A 25352-nucleotide genomic window follows, 5' to 3' on the forward strand; every position below is an offset into this window, starting at 1 on the left:
GCGCATAAAGAGTCCAAAGAGAGCATTAGATATTCTCCTCTGTCCTCCACCTGTAGGTTTCAGGGTCCTGAAACCTGGGGCTCACATTTTCTTACCTAGTCTGGAGATGAACAACTTTAGTAGCTCCCCTCTCCACCTAACTGTCCTGTCTCGTCTCCACTTGCCTTGGAGCTAGCATTATAGATGTACTCAGCTGCTGGGATCCTTACTCCAGCCTCCTGTTGTGCAGCCAGCACCTTTGACTGTTGAGCTACCTCTCCTGACCCCTGCTTCCATGACCACCTGCCCTTTATAGTTTCTCCTGCTTGATTGAAATTAAATTGGAAGTTTGTAATGTGGATTTTTCCCTTTATTCTAAAGCTAAATAGTCTCATTAAATTTAGAGCAAATTTCATTTATCACATTTTCATGTGATTAAGTTGATTTTACAGCTTCCTGTGGTTTCTTTTTTTACTAATTTAAAGGTGGTACCTGGTTTTCAAATAGGTGAGCATCTTCCAGCTCCATGCACATGTTGTTTATTGTGTAGTGGTAAATAAACATGTTAAATGTACTCAGATTATTTTATGGTCTAGAAGATGGCCTTGGGAAATATTTCATGCACTAGAAAGAAACAGCATCTGTTGTTAGGCAGACTAATCTAGAAATGCTGGCATACATTGATTGATGGTATTGTACATGTTTTCTCTAGCTCCAGTAATTTTTTAATGAATTACCAAGAAGCATATTAAGAATCCATCTATAATTATGAGTTTGTTTATATCTTAGTTGTGTATATTTTATTATGAGATGCAGAGATCAGTGCAAGTGAGAACAAAGAATATACTCATCTAAGAATGTAGTATGGTCAACACTATACAACTTGGATTTTGTTAACATTTAGAAAAACTTCTAACAAAAGTAATTTTAAAAAATTATAAGTAACTAATATCAGGAGAAAAGAGAAAATAAAACTGCAGCTGTGTTTGATTAAAGGGGTTTTAAAAAGCTACAGCTGGAGCTGGGAAGGTGGCTAAGTGGAAAGAGCATTTGTGGCACAAACATGAGGACCCGAGTTCAAATCCCCAGCACAAACATAAGAAGCCAGTTGTGGCCACACCCACTTATAAGCTACGTGCTGTGGGGACAGAGCCAGAATTGCTGAGGCTATTACCTGCCATCCTAGCTTCAGGTTCCATGAGAGAACTTTCTCAGGAGAATAAGGTTGAAAATAATGCCTCAGAACACCTGGCCTCGGTGCACAGGTGTGTATACATGTGCTTACAGAAACATTTATGCCACACTTACACTACACACACACACACACACACACACATTAATCAGTCAATAAATAGAGGCATACTTACATCTTTATATCAATCAATTTGAAAATACCTAACTTTAAATTCCTAAAAAAGAAAAAAAAATCCTGTAATTTATCTAATCTGATTCAAGAACAAAAACAAAATCTGAAAAGTCTTGAGCAGTAAGTTAAAGAATATGTTTTCAGCAAGAAATACGACACAGCCAGGTAGGGGAATTCTACCAGACTTTTGGTAAATACTTCAATCCCAACAAATAGACTCTGGAGCAAGAGAAAAGAGAACATTTATCCAGTTACTTCCTTGAGTCAAAAGTAATCTTGAAAACAAGACTACAGTATATAATGTATTATATATAAAATTTAAATTAAAAACTTAATCTTACGAACACAGCAATATAATGACAAACTATTGAAAGACTGGATCCAACAATGTATTTTTAAGATTTATATTGACCAGTGCGGCTTGTCCAAGAAATTTAGAAAGGAGTAGAACCTTAGGAAAGTTCAGAATTTCATTTACCACACTGAAAGAGAAAATTCTGAAAAGTAGAGCGCATTTGAGAAATTCAGTCTCAGCTGATATAAACTAATACAGAAAGAGCAGTCTGGGACCACCACGGTCTACACAGCAGGACTTGGGAGATAACTCCTGATGGGAAAGAGATGAGAAGAATTCTCTGGCTCTAGGGAAAAGTGTGCCAACCTATACTTCTCAGCCTTGCCTGTGTCTGAGTTCCTGTCTTCAGCTGTGCTCCATCACTGTGACCAGGAGTGCCTTGCAGAAGTAGAGTTCTAATGGCAGGGAGGCGTGGCTCGGGCCTCTGGAGCAGGAGCCCCAAGGTCACTTCCACTTCCACACACACAGGAAGAGAGAGCAAACTAGATGTAGGCCAGGGTTCTGCTCAGAGCCCACCCCAGTGACATTCTTCCTCCATCAAGGTTGCATCGTCTCCCCAAATAGCACCAACAACTGGGGATCAAGAACTCTAATACTTGAGCCTATGGAGAACATGCCTCATACTGGAAACAAGAAAATAAAATGAATTAATAGCTTGTTAGGCAAAAATCAATGTTTCTCAGAAAGAATACTGCTGCCTATGTAGTACTCAGAAAATATACAGTCAGATTTTTACGAGTGTTGTTATTCGGAGGCTGCATGGAAGGGCAGTAAAGATAAGTTGCATTTCCATTGTCGGAAAAATGTGTTCATAGCATTTGTTTTAACAACAAATGAAGCTGAACCTATGAAGAGAAAGGGATAAAAATTGAAAGATATTTTAAAAGAACTACATAGGATCAATGTTCTTGGTATATTAATGTTTGTAGATATTTCTGTATTTACGTACACCCTGCTTGCCAATCCGAAGACGCATATACTATTAGCCTATCAGCCTGACCCGTGGAAGCAGTGTGACAGAGTGAAAATGCCTGCAGAGCTTTGAAATGAAAAGCAGAACTTCTGGGCTGCTCACGAAAGTTCTGGCACCGCCAAAAAAGGCGGCTTGGTGTAAGCCTGAGTTCCATCCCCAGATCCCAAGGGAGACGAGGGAGAAACAGCTCTCTAAAGTTACCTCTGACTGCAATCCTCGGCCATGACACACCATGGGGTGCCGTGTCATTTGTTAATCTAACTTTTTATGCTAAAAATTTTGAGAAAAGCAGAACTTTGAATTTCTAAGGAAAGATAAAGATTAAAGAGTAGTTGGGGCCCTTTAAAGGGAGAAATGGCTATTGGTTAGCAATTTAATCCTTATATCTTAAAAAATACTTGATTCTGGATAAATTAAGGGCCAAGTATCAAAAACATTACTTTGGGAATTAGAGTGAAATGTAGGAGGTGAATTTCCGAGCGGGAAAGGTTTGAGGAAGGTGCAGAAGTTCTAACTATAAAGCCCGCAAAGCTAGGAGATGGTTGGAACACAGGTGGATGTCGGGATCACGATCGTTGTGCACTCGCCCACAGAAAACCAGAGCACAGCTCAGTAGTAGAGAACCTGGCCAGTGTGAGCCTCAGTGCTTTCAAAAGCAGAGGAAAACCAGGAAGAAGTGTTAGATAAACATGAAGTAATTCTTAGTTCTACTGATGGTCAAGAAATGAAAACTAAGACCCCAGTTAAGCACCCTTTACGGCCATGATAGACTCAGAACTAGGTCATGTACCTCCCTCAAAGAGCCCTTTTGATCCATGGTAAGTGTAGGTTGATAAGTGTGTAGGAAACAGTATAGAATTCTCTTGGGGTTTGACCATCTGCCTGTCCTGTCACCCAGCATGTCTCTTGATCACAGAAACTGTGTTTTATAAAGTTTTACTCTTTTAGCTCTTTTTGGGGCCTGCCACCCAGCTCCCAAATTAACCACATACACAAGCTTATTCTTAGTTATGAATGTCCGGCCTTAGCTTGGCTTGTTTCTTGCCAGCTGTTCTTAAATTATCCCGACTACTTTTTGTCTCTGGGCTTTCATCTTTCTCTATTTCTGTATACCTTTCTTTACTCCTGACTCCATGACTGGCTGGACGGCTGGGCGGCTGGACGGCTGGATGGCTGGGCGGCTGGGCGGCTGGACGGCTGGACGGCTGGGCGGCTGGGGCTGGATGGCTGGGCGGCTGGGCAGCTGGATGGCTGGGCGGCTGGCCCCTACAGTTCGCCTCTCCTTGTTCTCTTGCTCTTCTCTTTCTTGTTCTCCTTCTGTTTATCTTCTCCGCCTGCCAGCCTGCCTGTCCTTGCTCCTGCCTTGCTACTGGCCATTCAGCTCTTCATTAGACCATCAGGTGTTTTAGACAGGCAAAGAATCACGGCTTCTCAGAGTTCAACAAATGCAACATAAACAAAAGCAACACGCATAAAATAATATTCCCGCACAGCTCTGCACATGTTTCTGCATAGGGCATTAGAGCAGGAAGCCATTCCAGTGCCCATCTGGATAAAAGGGCACATGCGCTGGAGGAAATTCTTAGTGTCATTTAATGTCCAGTGAAGACAGTGAGTGAGACAGAAATACATAGCGCCGCATGGATGAATTGGATTCTATGTGTGGCAGAGGCAACAATTGGAAGAGGTAACTTTTTCCTTTAAAACTGTTTAAACAACTGAGTGGCCATCTGGAAAGATAGTAAGTTGGATAAACATTTTATGTCTGGTTAAATTTTGAGTGAATCAAAGATTTCCATGTGAAAATTAAATTTAAAATTTTCTTGGGGAGAAAAACACAGTAAAATCTTGGAGTAAAGGTAGCCTTTCTAAACTATAGCCAGAAACCCAGAAGTCATTGTAGATAAATGAAAAAACCAAATTCTGCAGAAATAAGAACCCGTGTCATATGAGGCACTGGGACTCAAAAGTAGCCTTCATGCTGAGTTACCTGTCTGTGGAGTTTCAACTCATGAAGTACTTTTTGCAGAAAACATGACAAAGACCTCAGGAACGTTAACAGAATGAGACAACTGAAGGTCCGAAGAAGAAAAAGAATTCAAAATACTACAGATACGCAACAGTAGTCAGTGCTGTTCTTAAGTGGGAAATGCAGACAGAAGCTGGTGCTCACCTCTCCCATCGATACAGTGCCCTAGGGCTCTGCCACCCAGCTGCTAGGAAATGGGCGCATTCATGTCTCTGGCAGAATGTTCACCACAGTCCTGTGACATACATAGTAGTATGTACCAAGTGAAAAGAACGTTCATCCCTTGCATTCCATCTCCACCTCTGAACTGTGCACATGTGCTCACACAGTAAGGTCACACCTGGGTACAGCTTTTTATCCCATTTAGGCAATAAGAGCAATAAAATATTGGGAAGAGGTATTCATTAATAAGAGTTCTGTGAAGGAAAGGACGGACAGCCACCCCAGGAAACACTATGCGGCTATTGACTAGGTGACAAGGACGCTTTCCTCAGGCCAACAGAGAAAGTCCTCAAGGCACACTGTTTCCCATAGTGAAACAAACACTGATTCGTATAAAGTCTTGTTTTTTTAAAGATGATAGTATAATTCCATATCGATAGTCGCTTATATAAAGCATAAAGATATGATGAAAAACTATATAGGAAACTAAAAGTAGTATTTACTTATAGAGAGGAGGGTGGGAAGGTAACTTTCCTCTTTTAAGTATGCATATTGGTTCAAAGAAGTTAAATAGAACAAAATAGGGACACAAGTGCCACTCTGCTTGTACTCCAGTGACCTTGGACAAGGACACAGGCTCTCGGAACAAAGTGTTCTTGTCAGTAGAAAGTTGTATTTAGTAGAGCCCAGCTTGTAGAACTGTCTCAAGGATCCATGAGAACACTGAGTGGCTAGCTGAGCGCCAGCACCTCTGACTCAATGGCAGCACTGAATGCGTGGTCCAGGGGACTCTGCTTAGCCCACTGGTGTTTTGCAGAATCAGACATCGTGGGTCCTTTCCAGCATGGCAGCCCTCTACTGGAGAGTGAAAGGCCAGGGGAAGAAAGCCATCGACTGCCTGCGCCAGGCCCTACACTACGCCCCCCACCAGATGAAGGTGAGCGAGGGGGTGAGGGAGTATCTATGTGTGCTCCTCTCTGGTGGCCAGTGGCTTCATGCTGTTTCAGTTAGGCGTCCACATGCTCAGAAGGTGGCGCACAGAGGTCACGGTGGGAGAGGTGGCCTGTGGCTAGCCCCACCTCACAGAGTTGGAGCATAAAGAAAGGTCTGAGATCGTGGTGACAGTCTGTCACCTCACACCTTCCTGTACTGGAGAGCCACTCCTCATACAAGGTATCCTCTGGCTGGGAGTCTCTCTGGGGTTAGCTTATCCCCTGTGGGTTTGACCAGCTCCTAAGTGCTTGACTTCCAATCCCTTTGTGCATTATTAGCAAATTCTTTTCTCCTCCTCCGTGCGCATGCTGCTGTAGCTCTTCCCACAGCCCCGGTGTCGGCACGGGCTGAGAGTATGACGGAGGATAATGTATACTCCCAGTTCACATTAGTCTAGGTGCCCTGCCTTGTACAGTCCCGGCTGTGTGTGTTTGTCACGTGGCGCCCAGGCTGGCGGAAGAGAGCCACTTCACCAAGGGCAGCTCTGGGTTCCAAGCACAGCTGTGCTTTGCACTGACGTTCTGACTGGGCTCAGACATTGAACACTGCTCTCATCTGCCCATTGAGGACAGAGATGTGTCCCTTTTTGTTGTTTGTCCATGTCTCCCATAGGACCCAGCACAGTGTGTGACAACCATGCTCAGATGGCATGCTTACAGGGAAGAGATCTGTGGGAATTGGCTGGTGTTCTGTTCTTCTGTGCTTCACACTGTGGGCCGCAGACAGGGCAGACAGTAGGGCATTGTGCTGTGCCCGCCAGAGAGTCTCTGCACACCTGTGGTCTTGCCTGTGGTGTAAGACTGCCACAACAGTTAGGGAGAAGTTCCTTCTAATCACCACAGAAACAAGTGGCTGACTGGACCTGGCCTGTGGGCACATCTGCCAGCTGCTACAAGTGACACACGCATTCCTGCACAGAATCAAGGCTGTAGCTCAGAAGAGCGTGTGCAAGCACACTCTGGAGCACACTCTCATGTCACTGCTTAGTGCGGGCTCTGGCTGTGTCCTGGTGTCTGTCCATGGACTTTCCAGTCACCGTCTGCAGTGACAGAGAGCACGCTCCTGTGGAAGTCACTCAGCGCTCACTTCTGTTTGCTGTTGTCTTCGCTTTCAGAAGTAGGCCTGTAGATCAATATAAGAGCATTAATAATACTTCTTATTATCATTATTAGTATTAATATTAAATCCTTTCATGGAAGGCTTTCTCAGTGACAGGGTTTTGTTGGGTTTCCTTTTGGTGCAAGCTCCTATTTTGCTCTTCGCTTAGAGACCAGTAGCAAACAGCAGCCTGGCTCTGTGTCCCTCCTTGTCACACTCTGTCATCTCCTGGGAGCAGGGCTGTATTCTGCAGCACAAAACACAAAAACCCAGAGGCACATATTGGGGTTCAAACTGAAGATCAGAAAAGCAAAGCAATCAAGCCACTAGAGAGCTCTTACCTCTATGAAATCTTCAGACTGAAAGGAGAGCAACTTCCTGTCTCATCCCACTAGTGCTGGGATTAAAGGCGTGCACCACCACTGCCCAGCTTTTGTGACTAAATAGTGTGGCTGCTGGGATTAAAGGTGTCCGCCACCATTGCCTGGCCTGTATGGCTGACTAGTGTGGCGAACTGTGCACTCTGATCTTCAGGCAACCCTTATCTATTAGATCATAAACAAAGTATCGCTGGAGTATTCTTCATGTTCACAAAGTCAGGAGAGAAGCTCAGTTCCCCTCTCTTTCTCCTCTTTCCCCAGGATGTGCCCCTCATCAGCCTGGCCAACATCCTGCACAATGCCAAGCTCTGGAATGACGCTGTCATCGTGGCCACCATGGCCGTGGAGATCGCACCACACTTCGCCGTGAACCACTTCACTCTGGGCAATGTCTACGTGGCAATGGTGAGGCTGGGGTGTGAGCCAGCTCAGGTCTGATACAGAGGACACCTTGGCTCCAGAGCTGTTTTAGAATATGTCACTGTGCTCCAGCTTCCCAGAAGTTTTATGTCCAAAATTACCAGCTACATCAAAATAAAGTTTATCCACAGGGGTTTGAGGGGTTGGGTTGGGTTCTTGTTTTTTTTCGGGGGGGCGACTGGATTTTTTGCAATTTTATTTTAGATTGTATTTTATGTATATGACTATTTTGCCTGCATGTGTATATATGTACCATGTGCTTGCCTAGTTCACTTGGAGATCAGTAGAGGGCATCAGATCCTTGGGAACAGACAGTTGTGAGCCATCAGATGGGTGCTGCGAAACAAACCCAGTCCTCTGGAAGAGAAGCCAGTGTTCCTAATTGTGCATCTATCTCTCTGAGCTCATGGTTGCATTTCCTTAAATAGTACACGTTATGTATAATCTAAGCATTTACAACTCCATGTTCTTCGCCATTGGTTTTTTAGCACAGTGGCATTAGCCCGATAATCTAAAACACTTGAAATGACTCAAATGTTCGTCTCCCCCTCTGAGCCCCTTGGGACAGAGTTGCTCTTTTTCATGTGTAGACCAGATTTGGTGCCCAACAAATAAACACTCGCTGATGAAACCAGTAGCTTTGCAGCTACTTTTCACCAGAGAGAATGAAAATGCCGCCCTCCAGTTTCCTCATCTAGTCAGAAAGAGGTCTGACTTCACGAGTGTGTGTGTATGTCTGTGCATGTGTGTGATGTTGGGGAGCAAACCCAGAGTCCTCACACATGCTAAACAAGTAGTTTCTCATTGGGCTCTGCAACCCCAGCCTTGATTTCAAAACTTAAAATGTCAGACGTTCTACCAAATCTGTCATAACCATATATAACATGGGACCCAGGCCATCTGCTTTCATTAGAAGGAGAGAGCAAGGGAGCAGTTCCATGCTGCTCTCCTAACAGATAATAGAGTGAGCGGCTCTGGGCTGGAAGCTGTGCGTGGGTCATCCCTGACTTCTGATGTGTTAGTGTGTCTGTCCAGGAGGGTACCATCCCTGAGTGAGGTGTTGCCTGCCTCTGGCCAGGCTGGTGTCATCTCTGACTTCTGAGGTATGACATATCTGACCAGGCTGGCATTGACAAATGTGTAACCTTCTTCTTGCTTCTTAAAACTGGACTGTTTTTATCCCAGTAAATGTGAACTTGCTGCAGTGAGTGAGCAAGTGTGTCTCACTGAGCGAGACAGCCAGTGAGGCTTCCTGGTCTCCCCGTGTGGAACTGCGCTCAATGTAACAGTGCTCACTTCTAGACATCTTAAGTGTTTTGGAAAATACAAGGTTCTAACTTATACAGTGGCAAGCCTAAGTTCAGCTCCGTCTTGCCAGGCATGCTAGAAAAAAATCAAAGTAGATGCACAGTGAGCATTTGCCAGGCCTCAGTCCCAAGGCTTCGGAGCCTAAAGAAGGAACATCATAAGGCACCAGCACCATGCCAGGCACATCTCAGGGCTTAGTGGTGGTGGCTCTTAGGAGCCACTGCCACTCCAGACCAATACAGGCCAGTTTTCTGCTTTCTATTTGGTCTGTGGGCACAGCCACTGCTTGCTTTGTGGTTGTGCCTTAGGGACAGGTCACTGTCTCCTCCCACACCTCAGCTCTCTTTAGACTTAAGTCCACTGCAAAGTCATGGTGGGCTGTCACTGGTCACAGCGTGTGTAGTCACAGTGTTCCTTGTCCTCACAGGAGGAGTTTGAGAAGGCCCTGGTGTGGTATGAGTCGACACTGAAGCTACAGCCAGAGTTCGTGCCTGCCAAGAACCGGATCCAGACCATCCAGTGCCACCTGATGCTGAAGAAGGGCCGGCGCTCCCCCTAGGGCATGCCTCCCTTCCCCAGCTCTCCCAGCCACAGTCAGAGCAGAGCCCCACTGCCGGTACCCACGTGAATGGTGTGTGTGAATAACAGGAGTTGGCCTGCAGAACTGGCTTTGCTTGGTTCTTAAGTTCCTCCTCCCCTCAGAAGAGGCATCTTCAGAAACGGGGTTTCCCAGACACTGTAAATACTGAGCCAAGACAGCCGGAGCTCTGCTCTGTCTTCAAAACCTCCATGCCTTCAAGGCTCCTCTGTGGTCCAGCCTCGTCCCTGGAGAGGCTCGAGCCACACTGCCCATTCTCTGCTTCCTGTGTATCCTCTCTTGTCCCTGGAACTGCAATGCCACCTGGGGCCGGTCAGTGAGAAGCAGGGATTCCTGTTGTTCCCACCTGCTCTGGGCCCTGCCCCAGTCCCGTCCATTCCACGCTGCTATGTTACGAGCGCTCAGAGATCGTTTGCAGGGCAGGAAGGGGAAACAATTTTACAAACAAAATATTTACAACAGCAGAAACTCTTAGGGTCATCTGACCTTTGTAAGTTATTTATGTTGGGGTGGGAGGGGGGGCTGAGCAGGGGAGTCAGCCGTGTGCAACATCTTTATCATTTGTATTTTAATTGCAGATCACAAGGATACCAATACATTGAAATCCTATATAACAGGTTTATATATATAGATATGTGTATTTGAAGCCCTCTACAGACTGACTCTGCGTTACTAACTCCTTGTTCGCTGTGTTCCCCGTCTTGGACTAGGCGTAACTGTCAGCCCTCTCCCTGACGCTGGCACACCAGCTCCTCAGAGGAGAGCCAGGAGCCAGGGTTGGGTGTCCCATACAGTGGCCTCACCTTTGGTCCCTGGAGAATCAGAAACTCCAGCATTTTGGACTATTTAAGGGCACATACCGAAAACAAAAATAAAAAATTGTTTATGAGCAAAATTGCTCCGTGGTGTAGTTTTTCCCTCAGATATGGGCTAATTTGGACTCTCTGATAACTGTGCCTCTGGTTGCCTGAGTTCTGGGTCATCACAGCATCAAGATGAGGAATGAAACCATCTATCGCTGCTGTACAAACCCAGAGCTTGAAACTTTGACCAGAAAGCTGCAGCGTCAGCAGAGCTTACCGTGTGACTGGGCTTCTTGGAGAGGAAGCATCGTTTGTTAAGCCAGAGTCACGACTCCTCGACTCATCAGATGAGCCTTGAGCCTCTTGTCTGCCCAGGAAACACATCCCAGGACAAAGTGAGGCCAGGATGGAATGGGGCCCACCAAGGGCAGCAGTCTACAGAGTTTTCCAGAACATGTCAGGCCATCCCTAACGATGGCTCGCTGCAGGTAATCCAGTGAGTGGCATTTGCAAAGCAGCAGGCTCTTTCGTGACTGGATGTAGCAAGGCTGTGCTCAGGAGGACCCTCCAGTATGTGTGGAAGAGAGGTCCTGCCTCCCTATCTCACCACAGTCTGACAGTTTTCCAGAAACCTTCAGCAAATGCTTGTTGGCTTTTGAAACTTAGAACAAAGTTTCTGGTGTATACTTTGAGTCCTGCAGCCATGATAGCAGTCAGAATATAAAGCTTCCACCATGGGCTGGGGGTTGTGGCTCTGTGGCAGTGCTTGCCTTGCATTTATGAGGCCCTGGGTTTGATCCCTCATATCACAATAAAAAGTAACAATGAGTTTCCTACCACACACAAAGGCCTCTCCCACTGATGCTCTTCAGCCCAACCACCTCCGCCATTAACCCTTGACAGCCGCTGGCCTCCCGTCTGCCCCTGCAGCTGCGCGTTACCATCGTGTCGGAAACAGAATCACACAGTGCGTGCATCTCATTCTGAGGCTAGCTTTTTGTACTACCCAGGTTGCTAGCTCCTCAAGGTCTTCTCTTTTGTGCCCACTTAATCCTGCTGGTTTTCTAGGGCACTCTTTACTAGCTGTCATGTGGGAACAGTTACCACACTGCAGTGTCCCCTGCCAGATGCCCAGCTCCTTAGTCTAATCAATATCTGTACCCTCTGTTCTCACAACAGGCCCAGAACTTAGTAGTTGCTCAAAACTATTGAATTCGTGTTGAAAAGACCAAACAATAAAACTGCAGAAGACTATAGTGTACTAGCCTTTTTCTTTTAGGCCACCAACCAGCTTCCAAATCATGACACAGAGACTCGTTATTAGTTATGAATGCTTGGCCTTAGCTTGGGCCTATTTCTTACTAGCTCTTATAACTTAGCCTGTTTCTCTTCGTTTATGTTTTGCCTCAGGGTTTTTTGTTTTGTTTTTTTTTTTTGTTTTGTTTTTTTACCTTTTTTCCTTCTGTATTATCTTACTTTCACTGCTTCTCCTGGCTGGTTGGCTGGTGGGTGCCTGTTCTGTCCGCAGGCTTGTCCCTCTCTTTCTCCCTTGTTCTTTCCTCCTCTCAAACCTAGATTTCACCTACTTATTCTCTCTGCCCACCAGCCCTACCTATCCCTCTTTTGGCTAGCTACTGGCCATTCAGTTTTTTTATTAGACCAGTCAGGTGCCTTAGGCAGGCAAGGTGAAACAGCAACAAGTCTTTACATAACTAAACAAATGCAGCACAGACAAATGGAACACATTGTTACATCATTAGCAAAGGTAACACACCTTCACATAGTTAAAGTGATATCCCACAGCATAAACAAATGTAACACATCTTTGCCTATTTAAAATAATATTCCACAACACTATAATGATATCAGGGAGAAGAGACACCAGGGAGCAGGAGATAGAAAGGATAGGGGAGTCTAAATCATCAAGAACAGCAAAGGCCTGGGAAAGCTGCTGGCCATGTGCAGCTCCTGACTCCGCTAAGCCCTTGCAATAAATACAGCCATATATTAAGCTATCAATAGGTGTGAGCTCTTCTTGTTAACACAGGCCTTCACTCTCCAACTAGGCTTTCCCCAGTTCTGGAAATAAAAATATTTGCCTCCCTAGTAATCTTTATTCCGAAGTGTGACTGTTTAACACAGAAACTGTAACATGGAAGGTAGGACATGCACTCCTGGGGAAGTGTTTAACAATTTCAAGTTGATGGATTTCTTTCATTCTATTTTCAAATTTACTAACTCAACTGTATCTAATCTACCATTTTAACCCACCTGTGATTTTCGTTTCACATCACTTTTTGCACTGAAAAGATTTCCAGATAGTTCTTTGTGCTATATCCGCTAGACTGTGTTATATAATCTCTCATTTTGTGGGGCCTTGTCTTCCTTTTGGCCACTTAAACAGTTTTGGCATCCTTATGTTTCAAATTGGCCTGTTTCTTCTCCATTAGGCATGAGTTCTTCTCGTGTTTGTTGAATATAGGTTATATAAGATAAAACTCAAAAAAGAAAAGAATCTATCCAAATTGGCTTGCTTCCTGGACCCATTACTCTCCCTCTTATTCCTCCCAAGACACGTGCTGACAGTAGTAAAGCACCCTCTCATGCTCTACCTCAGGAACATGTTTTTGCTGCTTCCTTCGCCTGCAATCCTCATCTAAATAACTACGTGGCTCATCCCATGTTTTATTTCTCTGTGATCCCTCTACATCATATACAATTTAGGATAAGGAATTGGTACATGTGACTGTGGGCATCTAGAAGCCCCATGATCTCTTCTCTGCCAGCTAGAAAGAGCTGGATGTCAACGAGTCCCACTGGGTGACTGAAAAGCCGAGGATTAGGAGCACTGAGGGCAGGTAGACCTCCATTCCAGCTCAGTAAGGCAGAAAGGATTCAGCCTCCCTCTACTCTGTTCTGTGCAGTCCTCCACATAAAAGATGAGGTCCACCTTCATGGGAGCAGCCACTACTTTAGTGTTACTTGGTTCATGTCCAATACCTCAGAGACATAGAACATATAAGCTATGTATCTGAACAGCCTTGGTCTTTATGATGGTTAGTTGTCCACTGGACACAATCTAGGATATACCGGGAAGAGAATCTAGATGAAGAGTTGTCTACATTAGGTTGCCCGTTGGCATGACTAAGGGATTTTCTTAGTTATATTTATTGAGGTGAGAAGACCCACCATGAACGTGGGCAGTACCATTTCACAGTCTTGGCTCTGGACTGAATGCCAAGGCGAGAGCAAGACGTGCCCCAGCGTGCATGCATTGTTCTCTGCTCTTGGCTGTGCATGTGATGTGCTGAGCTTCTTGACATTCCTGCCACCTTGGCTTCCCCACAATCATGTCCTGAAACTGTGAACACAACCTTTCTCCTTTAAGTTGCTTTTTTAGAGTGTTCATCACAGCAGCAGGAACAAAACTAAGTCCCTGTCAAGACGATCCGTAAAATTATCTATCCTAAAAACCCTGTTGAAATGAAGTCCCAGTGGGACACTTAGCACACGCTAGCCTCATAAAAAATGCCTTTGAAGAGCTGGAGTATTGATAGCTAAGTTCTTTCCAAGAGTTTATAGTCTGAGTCTAGAGTCTAGAGTCTGTCTCCACAGCCATTCCCCATTACAATCAGGTACCCAAAGCAACTTCCATGGAGCTAGGCAATTGGATAGGCTAAGGGATCAATGCACTTCTGCCTGTTGTTCTCCAAATCCTGCAAGGCCAACTGGCACAAGGCTGAGGATCTGAGAACCAAGCTCTCTGCCCTTGGCAACTGTATATTTAGGCACAGTGGTGTTCATGGTCAGGGGGCCTTAGGTAGGCTTAGGCACCAAAGTGTTCACGGCTGCTAGCTAGCTGCACAGGAGGCATAAGTTCGAAAAGAGAGGACAGTGCTGTCCAGCTAACCACATCTGCCTGTTGACATTTGCACGTAAGTTCATTAAATTTTACTTACAATTCTCCTTTCTCTATACTGGACTCATTTGCAAGGACTTACAACGGCTGCTGTGTAGGGCATGCAAATTAGAAATCAAAGTTCCACAGGTTAGCATGGTGTTAGACAATGAATTTCACCCATCTCCAAAAGCACTCTAACACCAGTGGAGGCATACTGACAGAGGCCCACTTAAAAGGCCAACTACTCTTAACTTGTTAGGAAACAGCCACTGCTCCTCTCTCCAGACTGCACAAAACTTAAGAGTTCTGGAAGACTCTGGCTGTGAGATGGACCAGACTCTGGTCCTTCTGGCTAAAGAAGCACAGGCAGGTTGTGCTGAAGGTCAAGCCATGGCCTCCCACAGCTCCCAAAAGAACAGCGCCTCTGAATGTACGTATGTGTCTCCCCTGTGTGTCCTACCCTTCAAGTCTACTCACCTAGCAGCTATAGGTGCCAAATATGGCTGCCATATGACCAAGGCTACAGACCACACAAGATTCCCCCAAGGAAGGGATGCCAAAGCTCATTGGCACAGGAAACCAGTATCCAGGAGCGGCTCTCTGCCACAACACCTTTGAGATCACTGAGACAGGTGTTTTTCTCTCAGAATCTCTCCTACACGGGGTTCAGCTTTGGAGGCCACAGGATTAATAGTTACCCTATCCCTGTTGGGGATGGGCAGGGTTTGCCTGCATGTATGTCTGTGAACCATGTGTATGCCTGGTGCCCATGGAGGCCAAAGAACTAGAACTGGAGTTCTAGACAGATGCAAGCCCCCATATGGGTCTCTGCAAGAGCAGCAAGGTCTCTTAAGCACCGAGCAGTCTCTCCATCCTTCTGTCCCTACAGCATCATCATTTTATTTTGAGAGACTTGCTATACATGGAAGATATTTGCTTATATCTTCCCCTCCCCCCAACTCTAAACCCCAGTTCTACCCCCTTCCCTACCCACCCAACTTTGTATAATTTTATTTTCTACACTTTTAAGACGAAGTTGTGCTGCCCAAATACTCTTGGATGCAGTGGAGCGTGGTCACCTCACCAGAGGCTGTGCTCCTGGAGAAGCTGACTTTTCATTGCCCAGCAGCTGACAAACAGCTGCACAGCTGAGGGTGGACTCTCACGCCTCACTCTGCCTTTCATGCGGACACTCAGTCTGGCTTGAGCTAGTTCAGGTCCTGTGCCCTGCTGCATCCAGAAGACAGCTTCCTTGTAGTCACGCACAGCCTCTGGCCCTCATTTGTCTGTCCACTCTTCCACAATGATCCCTGAATCTTGGTGTGGGGGTGCAGTATGTGTGTTCATTCCTCAGTCTTATACCTTCTGTATCTTCACCAGTTATGGGTCTCTATGTTGGTCATCAACTAATACAAAGCCATTAGGTGTCAGTTTAACAGCATAAAGGACATGTGTGAATTCTTGGTCTTCTTCTGGAACAGCCTAAGCCCACCTGAAAGACTTATGCATGCCAGACACAGTAGCGTGCAGAGTTTGAGAAGACTGTTCCTTCCTTTTTCAAGTGGGGCAGGCTCTGGGTGTAGCTCAGCTGGTAGAGTGCTTGTCTAGCATGCGTGAAGCCAGCCCTGCCCACTGTTGCCTGTACAGCATAAACCAGTTATGGTGGAACACTGCTGTAATCCAAGCACACAGGAAGCAGGGCCAGCCTTGTCTGCCTGGGAGACAAGGAGCCTTGTCTGTGGTGATGAAGGAGGAGGAGGAAGATGATGATGATAATAATGGCTCAGGGAATGAAAGTACTTGTGGTGCTGGTCCCCAGAACCCAGAGTGGAAGGGGAGAACTGACTCCTGCAAGTTTTCCTTTGCCCTTTGCATAGTGGCGCGTGTCTGAGCACTCTCCTGCTCGCTTGCTCCCTTTCTACATCAATAGATAAGCAAAGAAACTCAGTTCTTCCTGGGTGAGTTTGCAGGAGGAATGGCCAGAAGACTGGGCTTAGAATCCTGAGAGAGAGCAAGGAAACGTGAGAAGAGTCCAGCCCGGCTGCGGCTGCGGTGGGAGAAGAGCAGGAGTGGTGTTGGTGGGAGGGGCCCTCATTAACCCAGTGTTGCCAGCGGGAGGGGCGCATGCTCTAGACAGAGCCCTCTGGCAGACAGCGAAAAGGAGCCACTGCCATCTTCCACCCTCTGGATAATATGATTGCATTGATGCAGGTCTATTAGAGAGTGGACTGAGGGGTCAGATGGGCCCAGGAGACTGGTGCCGAAGTGCTGATAAGGAGAGAACTCGGGGAGGAGGTAGGGCCAGGAAGAGAGAAGCCGATGACCCACGATCCTTAGCTACGGGGCTCGAGACAGAGGTGAGGCATCAAGAGGGTCCCAGGGTTCTGGCTTAGGAAAGCAGGCGGATGATACAGCAATAAAGGAAGAAGGGCTGGGGTTGAACTTGATCTTGTGGTCAGCGTGATTACTGGATCTCAAACGATGGTCCCCAGACCAAGAGTGCTCTGCGAACCTGTGAAAGATGCACACTCTCGGATGCTCCAGAATGAGGAGCTCTGGTGGGTCCACTATTGTGAGTGCTAAGGAACGCTCTTGTCCCTGGTGCTGCTGTCCTGGCTCTGCAGGGGAGGAGGGAAGCCCTTGCTGTAGTGTTTGCCTATGCCAGTGGTGTAAATAACCACACTGTTTTCTATCTTTACTGCCAAACTGATTTCACCAGGCAGATCCAAGAAGTCGGAAGACATGTGAACAGTCGTTCCTGCAGACAGTTGATGAGCGACCCGGTGGGCAGGTAGATGGTAAGGACCCAAGCCTCAAGAGAAACTAACAAGGTGAAAGTCCATGGGCCAGTAATGCAGAAACAAGCCCAGGAAAACACAGGGAACACCAAACAAAGTGAGACTCGGGGGCTGCCCCCAGGAACACCAGTCAGGTGACCAGTGAGACTCGGGGCCTGCCCCCAGGAATACCAGTCAGATGACCAGAAAAGGGTCTCAGGAGAAGACATGGTGGTGAGATTCAGAAAGAACTGCGGAGGGAGCTGTGGAGATGGCTCATCAGGGAGCGTCCTGGGCCCCCAGAACCCATGTGGGATTTTCCCACATGCTTAGGCATGGTGGCTACACTTGTGATCCCAGTACTAGGGAGGTGGAAACAGAAGGAACTCACTGGCCAGACAGAGAGCTCAACTACTGGGTTGGCTCCAGGCCAGTAAGAGAATCTGTCCCAATAAACAAGGTGGACAGCATCTGAGGTTGACCTCGAGCCTCCACAAATGCATGCTCACTAGTGAATGATCACATGCACGCACAGACGTGCACACACACACTTGGGGGGGGGGCAATTTAAACAGAGGTACAAAGAAGGAGAGGGGGTCCTTTCCACCTGAGAAGGTCAATTGTGGGTCTAAACACAGGAAGGGGCTGGGGACATGGTTTAGAGCAATTGCTATGCAAGTTTGAGGAGCTGAGCTCAAATCTCCAGCACCCATGTAAAAAGCCTAGTGTGGGTGTGCATACTCTGTCACCCCAGCACTACGGGGAATGGAGGCAAGGGGTCATGTGGGATTTGAGCAGCCAATATCTTTCTCCAGCCCCCATGTGCACACACACACGTACACACATGCACATATAACCCACACACAAAGATTAGGGGTGTAGCTTGATGATAGAAGAGTGCTTCCCTGATATGTGTTCAGGGTTCAATCCCCCCAAAATAACAAGATAATAAACACAGGGTGGGCAGGAATGGAGTTCAACAGAGGAGGAGGGCGAGCAGTATCATGTCAGAAGGAAAGGCTCTGCAGACAACAGATGACTAGAATACCATGGTGGCTGTGAGCCCAGGAGACGCAGGTGACGGTGGTACTGGCTCATGGGGAAGCCCTTCTCTTTCATCAGCCTCTCCATCACTGAGCCATCTCTGCACGAGAATGCTTTCTGCTCCTCAAACACTGAGCTGCTTCCCACTCCAGGCCTGTGGGGTCCATCTGTCAGGGGCTCTGTCCTGTTACCCTCCCTGAGTGATGCCTCATCCTAGTACTCCCTGAGTACCACCTCCCTGGGGGAGCCTGCACTGCCCAGGTTCCTCAGCCATCCCTTAGGTGGTCTGTGATGGAGACACAAGCCAGACATTCAAACTCAGAGTGATAGTGAACTGCAGAGGTGAAGAAGCTAGGTGGACATTCTCTGGTGCGACCTTGGTTGTCTTCTCTGCCTGGTCATCACAGGAAAGATACTTCTTCTGCCACCGACTACTGTATACCTTGCCATCACCGCCTGGCTCTGAGTCCTGGCCTCATCTTCATCTCTGAACTGCTATTTTATTTTCCTGTATGCAAATAACCCTCCTTGCAGTGTGTCTCCCCTCTCTTTCTGGGAGCTTTGTTCTGGGAAGTACCTACCTCCTTCCCCATGGCATTGTGCTTCATGGCTCAGCCTTCATGAAGGAGGATGGGGAAATGGATTATAACAGGAACACGTACGTATTAGTCAGCTTTGTAGGATTACAACAAAATACCCGAGACTACTCTCTTATGAGGAGGAAAAGGTTCATTTAGATCACAATTTGGGAGGCTCCAAGGCCGAGACCAGGAGGTTTGGCCTCCGTGGCACACCAGGAGCATATGCAAGAACACAGGGTCCCATCATGACCCAGACAGCAAAGAATGAGAACAGGCAGGGCTATACTTGACCCTTTATAACAGTATTCTAGAGAGGAACTGAGGCGTTCCATGATCCCAGCACTTAGAGACTGAGGCAGGAGGATTCCATGCCAGGCTGGATTAGAGAGTGAAATATCATGAGAACAGCCAAGGGAGTCAGGGACTCCCACGACAATGGGAACCTGGGCTAGGACCCTCCCCCAGGTACCCACAGTTCCCTCCTATGGATCAAGCTACACATATGACCCATACAGGAACTCCGCAGTCAATGACAGCAGGGAACACCGGAAGGGTGATTCCTTCACAACTACCCACCTCTACCAGCTGTACCCTGTCTTGCTCACGGACATCAGTACATCCCCTTATCCTAATGGGGAGGCTGGTTGGTGGTCAACAGTCATACACAACCCAAACGATGGGAGAAAATTCCCGCAGATCACACATCCATCAATAGAAGAACACCCAGGGTCAAGGGGGTGATGTGCTTGCGGTGCAAACAGGAGGATATGGATTCCATTCCTAGAACCACGAAAAACCTGGGCGTGGCCATACGATTCCATTCCTAGAACCACGGAAAACCTGGGCGTGGCCACACACCTGTAATCCCAGCACTGGGAGGCAGAGACAGGAGGCTCTCTGGAGCTCATGGGGTTGGGGGAGGCTCACTGACCAGTCATTATATAGCAGGTGAGTTCCAGGCTCAGTGAGAGCCCCTGTCTCAAAGAGTAAAGCAAAGATTTATTGAGAAAAGCACTTGATGCACAGACAGAGACAGAAAGAGGGGGAGGGATGAGTCAGAGACTAAAATATATAACAAACTCCTAAAACTGGGAGTGAACTTGGTACCACTTAGATGAACTTTAAGGGCATCACTAAGTGAGTACAGTCCTGTGTTTCTCCGTCTGTAACATTTCACAGTCTGTACCTGGCACTCCTGTCTTATCCAACTCCAGCGCAAGTGTCGACACATCTTGAATACCCACCCCCAACATACCTTATGTGACCCAGGCTGGCCTTGACCTTTGGACGCTGCTGATACTACATTCTGAGTGCTGGGATTAGACACGTGTACCACACACTCCATTTATGTGGCAATGGGGATCAAACACAGGACAATCATTAGACCAAGTGAGCTGCATCCACAGCCCTGAGTGTCTCAAGTGTTATACAGCACATCCCTGGCCACCACACCATCTCTGTTCTCTGCCTTATACATCTTTTAGCCCTGTGGCTGTCCCTCAGTCAGCTGTGTAACAGCTCATCATTCTAGCTACTGAATCATCAAACTCTATGAAGCAGCCTCCCCAAAAAACGGTCCTGTGACGTTCCCTTTCCCCTCTGTATGCGGAGGGAAGTCACAGAGCTCCTGCAGCAATGCCACCTGCCCACCCACAGTCACATGCATCCCAGTACTCCTGAGGGTGACACGCTGTGCTTTGTTAAGGGAAGGAGATTGTGGAAACGGCTAACACTCTTTGGATCCCAAGCCGGTGACTAAGGAGGGCAATTGAGCTGGGTCATTCTGGGGGCAGAAACGAATGTGCTGGCGAAGAAACGAGTCTGAAATTCTTTTGTAGTTTTCAATCTGTCCCCAAGGGCAGCCCAAAGGAGCTCTAGATAGATACAAAGGCGGTGTGTGCCCCTCCCACAGTGGCGAGCGTGGGGAGTGTGGGGAGGGATGCACAGGGTGATGAAGAACATTCCCTTTGCTCTGCTGGGGTGTGTAAGTCTCTGAATCCCTTGAGAAATGACGCTAGCCCTGAAGCTCTCTCCAGAAAAGTCTGTGAGTCCAATGTTTGCACATCATTTCTTTCAGGGGGCCATGGGTTTACCTGGAGGACCTCAGACTGGAAGGAGTACACAGCCCTGCATGGAGGCACCAGAGAGCAGCCATTGGTGCCTCAGCTTCTGCCCACGGAGACAACAGTGGGCACGGCCTCGTCGTGTGACCTACAGAGATCCCTAAATCGTCCATGAGCTTCTCATACAGTCTTAGTTGCTCTCAGACCAGACAAGGTCTCTGGATAGAGGCTGCCCCTGGCCCATGGTTCATTCAGAAGCACAGCCGGCGGTCTGCCTTCTGGAGAACAGTAGATGCCAGCAAGGTAGCAAGGTTCTTTCTTTCTTTGTTTTTTGAGACAGGGTTTCTCTGTGTAGCTTTGGAGCCTGTCCTGGAACTTGCTCTGTAGAATAGGCTGGCGTCAAACTCACAGAAATCCACCTGCCTCTGCCTCCCGAGTGCTGGGGCTAAATGCGCACACCACCACCCCTGATTTACCAGCAAGTTTCTTGATTAGGAGGGAGCAGAAAAGTGTCCTGGGGTTCCAATAAGACTTGAGCTAGGCATGATTTTACTTTGACTGCACAACCAGCCTGGCCTGGTGTGTCCTTTCCTGAGGAGGAGGAGGATAACTCTGAGCTGCTAGTCGCCAAGGGCATTGGACAGGACGCCAGGCATCATGAGGCCTCACAGCCACAAGAGGGAGCCACAAGTTCTGTAAGGGGACAGTCTGGCTATGAGCCTGGCTCCCTCTTTCTTCTCCCCCAACACCCACGCAGGCTTCCTAATCGTGATATTGGGTGCTGATTATGGAGGTGGGCAAGCCATAGGATGCAAGGTGTGGGTGGGCCAGTAGCTGAGCAGGCGTTCCCCTGCCACCTGCCTCCTGGGAGGTACAATGTTCACAAAGCCTGGGACACCTTTGGGACAAGATCCCACCCTCAGTGCCTCTGAGCCTGCAGGCCTTTCTCAAGAAGCACCTCACCCTTTCTTAATTCTTCATTTTCTTGGTGAAATCAACTGAAATTCAAAAGGGGGAACAGGAGGTGCAGGTAGGCAAGGGGAACCTGCACCGGCCCCTTCTCAGAGCCAGCCGTTGCCACGACAGAGCCACGTTCTTCCTAAACACGGCTCCCCAGAAGGTTAATAAGTACCGAGGTGCGGGGGCTTTCGGGAAGAACGAGGGTCACTGCAAATGGGTATCTGGACAGTTTGTGTAATGCCAAGAAGCACCTGAGCTGCAGAATTCTGACGGGAGAAACAAGTGGGCCTCCTGTATCCCGGAGACTAGGGGCTTCTGCCCTGTTCAGTGCTAATGTGCCGCGCTGGTGAGGCCTGCTTTACAGCTGGGGAGACCGGATGCTGAGGACTGGAATGACCCCCTGGGGCCTGGCAGCTAGATCTGAAGCTGAACTGCCTTGCCCAAGAAGAAAGAACTTCAGAAACAAACCCCCAGGGTCCCTAGAAGGGTCTGTTAGCTTTCAGGCTCAGAGAGCAGAGGACCTGGCCCTGACCTGCCTGTATCAGCACTTCATTCCAATCTGTGCCCTTGGCAGCCACAGACAGCCCAGAGTTCTCAGGATGACCCCAAAGTTACAGCTGTCATCCTGTCAGCCCCGTGTGTCAACTTCACCACCCACTGACCCTGACCGGCTTTCGGCTTTCGGAAGCTGTGAGAACTGGAGAGGGGGTGAGTCCTTACTCAGAGAGCTAGACTGTTTGTTGTTATTCTCCCTTCCTGAGGGATTCCACGGCAACGCCTCCAACAATGATCCTGGAGAATGGGCCAACAGGGCCCCGATCATCTTCTCTGGGGAGAAGCTGGGCTCCCGTCCTTAGCGACATCCTTCTCCCAGCTCTGAGAACAGCCCAGACCCCTCTCTTCCCACCTCCTGTTCTTAAGACACCTATTCCCAGACTCAGCCTTGAGGCCCAGGGAGAGGCCACTCTCTGTTGCCAGGGCAACAGCTTCATTGTTCCCGGGCAGTAGTGGAGCTGTAGACACCCTCAGTTCCTGGACTGGGCTCTTCCTGCCATTTGGAGCCAGTGGAGCTAGCAGGGCCCCCATTCTGCTCCTCAAGATGCAGAGGAGGGGGAGATCGGCCAGCTGGTCACCATGCCAACATCGCACTGCCCACATTCCTGAGGGAGGGAGCGGCAGGGTCTCTGCAGTCTAGAGAGCGAGTGTTTAGTCCCTTAGGTCACCTGCCCAAAGGGCCCCTGCTGCTGGCCCAGCCACCAGCCTGCAGGCTCACAGCAGAAGAGGGCTTTCCTAGCATAGGTATTTTTGCCCATTTTGCTCCATGTTTGCATGTTTAAGCAAAGCTTGGGGCTAAGGACTTCCCTTGGCAGATCTGAATCTTCAGCCAGCCGGCGAGCCCATCGCTAGCTAAGGCAAAGGAGCCAGAGCAAGGCTCCCTGATTTGGAGTGGGTTGCTTCATCGTTTACTCTCTCCTTCCCTACTGCGGTCACTCACGACATTCACCAAGGTGACTCAGGACCATCTTGTTGGTTAATTTATACCTGGGGGAGACTCTTCAAACTTGAAATGGTCAAAAGTGTCCCAGACACCAAGATTTCGGAGGAGGAAGGAGGCTGGGTCTGCCTGTCTCCAGCATCCCTCCCTCCACCCCCCCCCCCCTTCCAGGCTGAGAAGCGATCACATCTCCCCAGCATCCCCAGCATCTTCATTCCCGCTGTGCACAACAAGGAAATTGATTATTGACTAAAAATGAAGCTGGCTCAAGGAAGTTAGGGGCAGGGCGCCTTGCACGGTTGCAGCTGCTTCGTATTGCGATGAATTTACAAGTAGATGTGCAGCGTGACTACCTTCTGTGTTAGGGCAATAATTAGATGACAACTGTTTGCTCATTCATTCTCTCATGCTCTCAGCTAATAAGTGCTAATGGATCCTGTGTGCTGTGAGGACAGGACAGACACTGTAGTGAGACAGACAGATGTGCACACCGCCCTTTGCCCTCCAACAGGAAGTGCAGGGACTAGGGGCATCCCCACTCGTAGTGTCTGCAACTGAGGTCTGCAGGGCCGGGAGCCACTCAGTCTGAGTTCAGTGGAGTTTCCCCTGCGGAAAGCCATGAGTCACACACGGACTGGGCTGACAATGACTCTGACACTCCTCTAGCTCCGTTTCATCCAGTCACCACCGTCTTTGTCATATCTGTGCACCACCTACTGTTATTCAAGTAATAATTTTCTTTACACTGACTAAGGTCTAAAAATAGAGACTGAAGAGGTAACTCAGCCAGCACGGCGCATGCACAGAGCCGGCCTCATGCACTGCATAAGCAGGACTTGGTGGGCTCATGCCACCAGGAGGATTTTCTCTCTTTGACTTAGAAGGCATGGGAAAAAATGCAAAAAGCAAGAGTCGTCCTTGGTAGGCATTTTAATTCTGTCATGGGACTGCCATGCCAGAGCCCCCAACTCCATCTCTCTGCCACTCGGTGATGCCCACACTAAAAACACAGATGCCTCCTGGATGCTCCTTTGCATACATTTCTGTGCGGAGAAGACAGGCCACCGTCCTCCCAGTGACCTCTCTACACAGTCTTCTGTGTGCTTCTCATCACCACCCATTCAATATTTCCATTGTGGCGATCTGCTGGGGGCCACTCTCATCTTCCTCTCCCATCCACCTGTCCCCGCCCCCAGATCAGCGCGGTTTGGTCTCTTCTTCCTGTGCCTTCACTCCACCAGAGGGGAGCCCCAAGGGCGGAGATTTCCCAGCTTTGCTTTGCACAGCAGGCCTGAGCCACTGAGTGACTCACTGGCAACCTCCTGGATTCTGTTTTCTCTTGGCTTTTGGCATTTTCCCTTCTAAGCACGTTGCAAGAGGGAAAAAAAAAAAAACAGGCAGGGGATTATTACATTCCAAGGATGTGAAATCTGAGCCTGCAAATCCTGCTCCTTCACCAGCACACATACGCACGCACACACGCAAACATGTGTACACCTGTTACTATTGTCTGATAGTCTACCACTGGTGTTCTCTTGTGCTGAAGGATTCTTCCTGCTGAAATAAAAGGCCATTTCAGAAAGCAGGCTGGCGAGTATGCATTCTTACCTCATTTATAGTAAATAGCCAAAGCAGGCTAACCTGGAAATAGAGATAGGAACTAGATTAGTGGGTTCCTCGATTTGGGGTGATGGGAATTTGGGGATGATGACTGAAGAAGACAGAGGGGTTGTTTGTTTGCCTGCAGAGCTTTCAATGGAGCTATGGTGTTAGGCAATGGAGTCAATGGTGTTAGGCAAGTGCTCTTCCACCAAGTGTACCCCACCCCCAATATTTGTTTTGATTTTGAGCTGATGAAAATGTCCTATAGTCATTTGTAATGATGACTATACCATTGTGGGAATATAGGTAAGAACATTTTGAGCTGTATGATTTAAATGGGTATGGAATGCGAATTGTACCCTGAAGCTGTTACCAAAAGAGGACATTAGAGGAGGGCAAGGAGGAGAAGGGGAAGGGAGGGCAGGCCCCTGCATCGGCTTCCACCACTGCCCTTCCTGCATCTTT

General features: G+C 48.0%; 1 protein-coding gene across 2 annotated transcripts in view; it reads left to right on the top strand.

Moving 5' to 3' along the window:
- Ttc17 (tetratricopeptide repeat domain 17) overlaps positions 1-10547 on the top strand; it is a 115702-nt gene extending 105155 nt beyond the window's left edge. For both annotated transcript variants that reach the window (XM_005364116.2, XM_005364117.3), the window contains 3 exons: positions 5682-5801; positions 7597-7740; positions 9491-10547. In XM_005364116.2, coding sequence (XP_005364173.1) covers positions 5682-5801; positions 7597-7740; positions 9491-9622 — 396 coding nt within the window. In that variant the 3' untranslated portion in view covers positions 9623-10547. The remainder of the gene's footprint in view (positions 1-5681; positions 5802-7596; positions 7741-9490) is intronic.
- Positions 10548-25352: the final 14805 nt, after the last annotated feature.

Source organism: Microtus ochrogaster, assembly GCF_000317375.1.
Source record: "Microtus ochrogaster isolate Prairie Vole_2 chromosome 14 unlocalized genomic scaffold, MicOch1.0 chr14_random_1, whole genome shotgun sequence".
Classification (NCBI taxonomy): domain Eukaryota; kingdom Metazoa; phylum Chordata; class Mammalia; order Rodentia; family Cricetidae; genus Microtus; species Microtus ochrogaster.